Source organism: Hippocampus guttulatus, chromosome 6 (genome assembly GCF_054856545.1).
Source record: "Hippocampus guttulatus isolate MCC_2025c chromosome 6, RoL_Hgut_1.0, whole genome shotgun sequence".
Lineage (NCBI taxonomy): Eukaryota > Metazoa > Chordata > Actinopteri > Syngnathiformes > Syngnathidae > Hippocampus > Hippocampus guttulatus.
Window position 1 is genome coordinate 23,311,758 of NC_141266.1, and position 8,307 is coordinate 23,320,064.

An 8,307-nucleotide genomic window follows, 5' to 3' on the forward strand; every position below is an offset into this window, starting at 1 on the left:
CATTCATCCGTTCCAGTGATGCGTAGTGAGAGGAGGAAAATTAAATGTTTAGATTTCGAAGGTACAATTAACCTGCGTATCCACTTGTTGACATTCATACAAAATAGTGGATTTTATTTAACCAACGCCAGATTTCACACTGAAATCTATTTGTGAGTACGAGAGTTTAATTTATTCCCCCAGCCTAATCTATATTGTGAGTACAGGTACATGTTAATTTACTGATATTTGAGGGAAATTATTCATTTAGTGTAAATGCCCACAAGATGACGCCAAAGCCTGATTTAATATCAAGTAGCCCTTTGGTGCCATTTTGGAACCTGAACTAAATCATGTTTTGCAGATTGAAAAGTGAATCGCCAGGGTGAGCAATGATGAAGAGACAGCAGCTTCTCATTTGACAGATTTTATTGGAGATGAATGACTTGGGGACACTAACATTGTCTAAAAGAATCGGAGGATTCTAGCACAGCTTGATACTATGTGGTCTCCCGTTACATAAGCGGTGGGCCCTTTGACTTCCTCGTCAATCCTCTACTCTTAAGCGTCTTCCTCGGCATCCTCCTCGAACTCGCCCTCTTCCTCGGCCGTGGCATCCTGGTACTGCTGGTACTCGGACACCAGGTCGTTCATGTTACTCTCGGCCTCGGTGAACTCCATCTCATCCATGCCCTCGCCTGTGTACCAGTGCAAGAAGGCCTTGCGGCGGAACATGGCGGTGAACTGCTCGGAGATGCGTTTGAAGAGCTCCTGGATGGCCGTGCTATTGCCGATGAAGGTGACGGCCATCTTGAGGCCGCGGGGTGGAATGTCACACACGGCCGTCTTCACGTTGTTGGGGATCCACTCCACGAAGTAGCTGCTATTCTTGTTCTGCACATTGAGCATCTGCTCGTCCACCTCCTTCATGGACATGCGGCCGCGGAAAACGGCAGCCACGGTCAGATAGCGGCCGTGGCGTGGGTCGCACGCCGCCATCATGTTCTTGGCGTCGAACACTTGCTGCGTGAGCTCAGGGACAGTGAGGGCGCGGTACTGCTGGCTGCCGCGGCTGGTGAGGGGGGCGAAGCCGGGCATGAAGAAGTGCAGACGGGGGAAAGGCACCATGTTGACGGCTAGCTTGCGCAGGTCGGCGTTGAGCTGGCCCGGGAAGCGCAGGCACGTGGTGACACCGCTCATGGTGGCGGAGACGAGGTGGTTGAGGTCTCCGTAAGTGGGCGTGGTCAGCTTGAGCGTGCGGAAGCAGATGTCGTACAGCGCCTCGTTGTCGATGCAGTAGGTTTCGTCTGTGTTCTCCACCAGCTGGTGGACGGACAGAGTGGCGTTGTAGGGCTCCACCACTGTGTCAGACACCTTTAGAACAAAAAAAAAAAAAAAAGCATAATGATCCTGTTCGGAAGGCATTTTTGTTTAGTTTTGAATAGAGCAACAGGGAAGTCAAGCCTGGAATCGCTTCGGGCCCAAAGTTGAAACGGGCCCAGAGAGATACTGGCACCATTTTAATGACAAAACTGTAACACTACTCCAGACACTGTGACAAGTGGAACCCCGTTGACATTACAATGGCACCCACGGATTCGCATATTCACAGATTTTTTTTCAAGGGTTTGTGGGTGGGGTTTTTTTTTTCCATCGGTTTTCAGTCACCCCCCACCCATTTGACCCCCGTTTTCCAAGGAAACGCTATATTGCATGGCTATCAGCATTTTTCAAATATATTACAGATGCTAAGAGAAGAAGAATTTGAGAAGAGCTTTACAATGACTAGAGAAAATGCCAGAATAAAGTGATCTCACCTTGGGGGAAGGCACCACGCTGAAGGTGTTCATGATCCTATCAGGGTATTCCTCTCGGATCTTGCTGATGAGCAGAGTTCCCATTCCCGACCCGGTTCCTCCGCCCAGAGAGTGTGTGAGCTGGAAGCCCTGTAGGCAGTCGCAGCTCTCTGACTCTTTGCGCACCACATCCAGGACCGAGTCCACCAGCTCGGCACCTTCCGTGTAGTGACCCTTGGCCCAATTGTTTCCAGCACCGCTCTGACCTACACAACAACACAATTTAGCCATTCTGTTCACGGAAGACTAGTCGGTCGTGAATGCCTGAATGTGTTAGTGTACCGTTTGTGTTCAAATATCGGATTAAATGGTTGTACTGTATATTGGTTACCCAACTTATTAGCATTAGCATTAAGCTAGCAGACTAAAGACCGTTTTACACGTGTAATTCTGCTAGTTTTGTTTACCTTGACAGAACACTGCAACTGGGAGTGGCATCTAACAGCTTGAAACCTCATTTTAAGAGGATTTTTTTCCAAGCAACAACAAAAAGGTGAATAATGACTTGCACTTTTAAAAACACAATAGGGTCACTAGCACCAGTGTAGAAATAGAGATTTCTTTGAGCATTTATATTGCTCATGATTCTCACTTTTACTTTCTTTCTTCTTACATGTGGAATTTGTACTCTTTAGTCTTGTAAAAATAGGCTTGTTCCCTTTCGAACTATACTATGCCACTAAAACATTTCTTGCCACATCTACTGTATGTTTATAGCATCTTTTTGATTTTTAATTGAGTGTTCATTCCGATAAATAAAACTTAAAACCAGTAACATTTAATGTCAAAGTAACACTCCTTACTAAATAAGTCATGCTACCAATGTAGCAGTGGTGGCTTTTGTCTACTTGTTGACAGTGCTAATACTAGCTTAGTATTGCTATTTTGTTCAAGTTAGATGTGTCTTCTCTGCCTATTTGAGAAGTGCAGTCATGCACATTAGTGGGGGGGGGGGGCATGGTTTTGGGTCACAAACTGAAGGGGGGGGGGTGCGAGGGGTGTTAGTGAAGGGACGCTACATTAATTGCAAATCTTGCTCGCAGTTTTACCACTGCCAATTCCCCCTTTCGTTATGGAGTGTGAGTACTGTTGAAAACAGGGTTTCGCAACACACCCACCGAAGACAAAATTGTCGGGTCTGAAGATCTGTCCAAAAGGTCCGGACCTTACGGAGTCCATGGTGCCGGGTTCCAAGTCCACCAGGATGGCACGGGGGACATATTTCCCTCCTTACAGCAGGGAGACAAGAAGGAGGCCCACATAAGGACACAGTCCAAAACAGCTCAGTAATGGAACACAAAACAGTGAAAAAAAGTAACAAAACAAACACAAAAGGATGATGAAGTCCCTCCCCTCTGCTGCCATGCTGTGAATCCAACCCCTGTCCTCAATCTTTCCATGTCCAACTCTCCCAGAAGCAAATCTGCTGCTACGCTAACCTAGATTTACTTCGACAATGCCGGGCTTATCTGCAAGTTAAAAAATAAGTCAATAAATAAATTGAAATCAATCCATTGTTTGAATTACCTACATTGTATACACATTCACAAAATATTTATTTTATACTTTAAATCAGGGATCATTAACCTTCTGGCTACTTTGCACTTGATTTTTTTAGTTTTTTGTAACGTCACAGTGGGTTGGAAGAGACATTTCTGATGGTTTTACTATTTCTTAAAATATTATTATAATATAATTTATATTTACATTCCTTTAAAAAAAAATCTTGTTTAATGGTCGAATTTTGAACCAAAATATCCAGAAAAATGTACCTCAAATGTTACACCTCAACTGCTTTCTTTCACTCTTTATGCATTTTCTTTCTTTTTTTTTCCCTTTACATTTATTAAACGTCTTTCACATAGTGAATCCTAAGGAACAGTTTCTTTCATTTCTCTGTACATATTGGAGTAAGAAAGACTTCAAGAGAATGTCTTGTAACCTGTGGCCTCATTGTAATAAACGCTGATCCTGTCCAGCTGGAGGTCGCTGTCTCCGTGGTAGGTCCCCGTTGGGTCGATGCCATGCTCATCGCTGATCACTTCCCAGAACTGCGCGCATGCACACACACACGGCATCGCATGAATGTCCAACAAGCAGTGGTGTTCAAGTCGTAGGGGGAAGGGAGAGGGTGAGTGAGAAATGAATGAGAATGAGAAAAACAGGAGTGTGCACGTTTGCAGGGGTGGCTTTGCAGTGCGGGATGATCCCTCCTTTGACTGAGCCATTGAACATGATGCAGCTGCGATGACTTCCCTTGGAGTCACAGACTGATGACTGGGCACTTCTTTGACATTTAAACATGCAAAGAACAAGGCACAAAGACGCCACTCATCTGCTTCGAACTAAAAATAAACGTCACACTGAAGAAGCCGAGTGTATTCAGATCACCCCCTCCCTCTTTTTTCCCTTTAAAAGACCACACTTGTGAGATTTAAACCCCTCTAAGCCAGTGGAACCGTTGATGCAAGCAAGTAGCTATTTGCAAGAAGAGATCTTCCAACTTTTCTTCCCTCTGTCATGCAGCCTCATTTTTTTTTTTTTTTTTTTTGCAGCAGACACAGGATTTAGAGCAATCTGGATAAACGGGTCACAGTACTTAAGAGATTGAGAGATCTGTGGACTATGATTTAAAAAAAGAAAACGTGACCTTAATATGAGGACTGACAGCGATCAGCAAAACATTGACGGTGAAAGAATGAGGACAATAGGCATCAAAGAGTGATGATGCCACACCCTGACCCACTTGAGCCACGATGACGCCCGCTCAGCCATTGTGTCAATCAAAGCCGGACTGGGCACCCTCGTGGGTCCGCAGGGACAGCAAATGCTACAAAAGGGCCAAATTTAATAGGAGAATGATGTCAAATGTAGCTGTATAATTGATGCTATTCTTTCATAGGCTGGCCATGAGCAGATTAGTAGGGAGAAAATTCAATTGGTGGGTTCACCCGGGATGCAATAGGCGTCAGCTGTTTCCTTCATTCCTTCCCCCACCCTCACCTTCATTTGGTTTAAAGGGAGGAACAATCCACATCGATCACAAAGACAAAAGACAAGACACACATCGGAAAAAAATTATTGAATTTTTTTTTTTTTTACATCGATTGAAACACACCCTGTACCATATTGTACAATGTATTTGGATTTTTATGAAATTTTGTATTTGTTATTAATGGAGGGGGAAAAAAACTAATGCATGCATTGTTCTCAAATGAAATACGGTGATTTTTTTTTCTACAGTGCATTACAGGGCATCTTTTTTCTTGTTTTTTGGATTATTTTTTTAAATTGTTAATTTTCAATTGTCTTTATTCATATGGATCATGAGGGCAAGACCCACAATTGACTAAAAAATATGTATACAGTAGACATCTTAGTATTTTTTTTAACTCAACAGAGCATCTTGTACTTGTTTTCATTCGTTATTTTTTACATTTTAAATCTAAAAGGTTTTAAAGAATTAAAGTTTTCATTTTATTTTATATTAGACTTTTTATTAAAGAGGGCATCGTGTACCATTTAGATTTTTATTATGAAACATTCTGCATTTGAAACATATTTAATTTGACCTATATTGTTTAATTTTTAAATAGGCCTCAAACTATAATCAAAGCCACATCAAAAATGTTGATTCAAATTATGTACCATATTTATTTGACTTCAGTTGTAATTTGTCTATGTTGTCAGAGTATTTTATTGTGATTTGAATTAAACTCCTTTCGATTTAAAACCAAATCCAGACTTATAAAAGCATGGTCTATGGAAATATATTGAAAATATCACCAAAATGATGTTGCTAAGAAAAAAAAAGTGCAATCGTGTGACAAGTAAGTGGGTGGTTGTTTTCAGCGTTTAGAGCCTTGTTTTCCAAGCAGATGTGTGGCCCTCAAGCACAATGATGTCATATGCTCAATTGTAAGATAAGTGCCAATGAAAGCAAAGTAAAATGAAAATGCTTTTTTAAATCATTAGATCAATAGATAACACCCCCCAAAAAAACATTGTGAGTTTGTGAGTCATTTTAAAATATTTTTTTCATGCTTTGTCTGTCAAGTATCTATGCCACACCCAGCAGCTGATAGTCTGAACCATCAGCGCCAGCCCTCAGAAATAAAAATCTAATCGATGGCAATTATTGATTAGTCCTAGAAATTGGGAAAGGCAGGGAAAAAAAACAACATTAACACTTTTGGGCGGGATATTTAAACGCACGGCTGGACAAAGAGAGGAATCGACGTTGAATGGACTTTACAGTTCTTCAGTATTTCTCTCATTTCCACACAGGCAGGCAGGCAGGCAGACAAAGAGCAGACACGCCCGAATAGTGGCCCCGAGGAGACAAATGTACCGTTATTCCGGCGTTCCACACCCACCCTCCATGACTGCACAATGGTATTATTAAAACAAAGGACTGCGTGCCACTGTGTGCCCCTGCCAGCCAGCCACTCTTCTTCTTGCATGCAAATGAGAATTTCATTTTCATTCCTTTTGTTGGGTGAGCCTTTTGTCCACCAACTAGGAAACACTGCCTGCCTAGCCCACCTGCATAAATTAAGACCGTCTTCCCACACTCAAATCGAAACTGCACACTTGATCGAATATCTGTTTTGTTTGTTTCTCATTGTTTCCTACCTTGGCACCGATCTGGTTGCCGCACTGGCCGGCCTGGATGTGCACGATCTCCCTCATAGTGACTGCCAAAAAGTCGGGGACAAAAAAAGGGGAGAGTTCGTTGAACGAGCAGAGATGAGACGAGGAGAGACGGCTGGACAATGGTTTTACAATGCTGGAGGACCTCCAGGGAAAGGCAGGCTGGGAGTAGAGGGCGTGGCTTGTGGGAAGCAAGGTCTGCTTGACGTGCAGGATTGGCTGGGTTTGTTGCGGAGTAGGCTGGGGCCCTGTTGCAGGAGCGTCGTCGCTGCTGCTGCTGCAGCAGAGTTGGGAATGGCAAGGAGATAAAGCAGGCAGACAGAACGCAGCTGTTTTTCAGACACAGATTTGTTTTCAGGTTGAAAAATCATCTATGTATTTTATATTAATTAACTTCTTAATACCACCCCTTGTCCACGTTGTAGTCATACAAACCATCAATACTATTCCTAAACATGAGGGCGGAAAAAAAAGCACCCAACTGTGTGTGCATCATAATCTGAGGCAATCACAATCAATATGTAACCCCTAACCCTAATAACTTGGCAAACACATCAAAACATTCAAAAAAAATACATCATGCTCACCACAGTATGCCGATTAATAAATATATAAATGTGCATAAATCGCTACAGATGTGCATGCAGTCGAACATTGCCTTGACAAAGCAATCAGAGGGCGGGGAAACTGCTGATGTCCTTGAGGGCCAGAGGATGAATTTGAAACCAGATTGGCTAAAGAAAAAAACAGCTCCATTGCCAAAATAGTTTAAATTGGACAGAATAATTGATTTTGCCACTGCAGAGTGAAACATTTTGAGACGGTTGAGAAATTGTGAATTCAAAATAAATGTTCTCAATGAATTTGGGAAGGGCGGCCCGGTAGTCCAGTGGTTAGCACGTCGACTTCACAGTGCAGAGGTACCGGGTTCGATTCCAGCTCCGACCTCCCTGTGTGGAGTTTGCATGTTCTCCCCGGGCCTGCGTGGGTTTTCTCCGGGTACTCCGGTTTCCTCCCACATTCCAAAAACATGCATGGCAGGCTGATTGAACTCTCTAGCATTGTCCCTAGGTGTGAATGTGAGCGTGGATGGTTGTTTGTCTCTGTGTGCCCTGCGATTGGCTGGCAACCGATTCAGGGTGTCCCCCGCCTACTGCCCGAAGACAGCTGGGATAGGCTCCAGCATCCCCCGCGACCCTAGTGAGGATTAAGCGGTTCGGAAAATGGATGGATGGATGAATTTGGGATTTTTTTGGGGTAAATGTAAAATGTCAATTTTTTTTAATAGTACATTATGTTTGGGGGAGTTCAGCATATTGTTACACCGAGGAGCATAATTGCGTAATTAATTTTTAATTCACTGTTACAATATAGATGAAAAAATAATTTACTCACGTAGATTTTCTGTCATTTATGTCATGTAATCAGCCAATTTTTAAATTAAGGCAACAGCTTGTTGTTAGTTAAATTGTGTTTTTTTTCTTGTTTTCCGAAATTGTTAAAAAATGATTTATGGAAATATGCTATTAAGCTAACGATACCGATGTTAAAACAGTGTTTTTTTTCCTCCCATAAATTAGACGGGATTTTGTGCAGGAAATGTGGGCCACTGGATAAGTGGGCATTTGTGGAATTTCAATAATTGTCGACCAGATATTTTAAATCTTGATTTATGTAATAATATGAATTTTGGAAGCTATAAACTCTAAGAAAAGTTCAATTTCGTCATGACTTTCCACGTCACAATGTTGGCATTTAACGTGTAGGTTTACGCTTGGCCACTAGATGGTAACAGAGTGACGTGAATGAAATGGGCGTG

The 8,307-nt window shown here is 42.6% G+C and overlaps 1 protein-coding gene across 1 annotated transcript; it reads right to left on the reverse strand.

The window, feature by feature from the left end:
* Positions 1–390: 390 nt before the first annotated feature.
* On the reverse strand, positions 391–6,614 carry tubb5 (tubulin, beta 5). Its single transcript, XM_086113045.1, has 5 exons — positions 6,471–6,614; positions 3,778–3,886; positions 2,954–3,064; positions 1,797–2,041; positions 391–1,353 (listed from the first exon to the last, which is right to left on the reverse strand). Exons 1-5 carry the CDS (start codon positions 6,525–6,527, stop codon positions 541–543), a joined length of 1,335 nt encoding a protein of 444 aa, XP_085969171.1. The 5' UTR covers positions 6,528–6,614; the 3' UTR covers positions 391–540.
* Between the last annotated feature and the right edge of the window lie 1,693 nt (positions 6,615–8,307).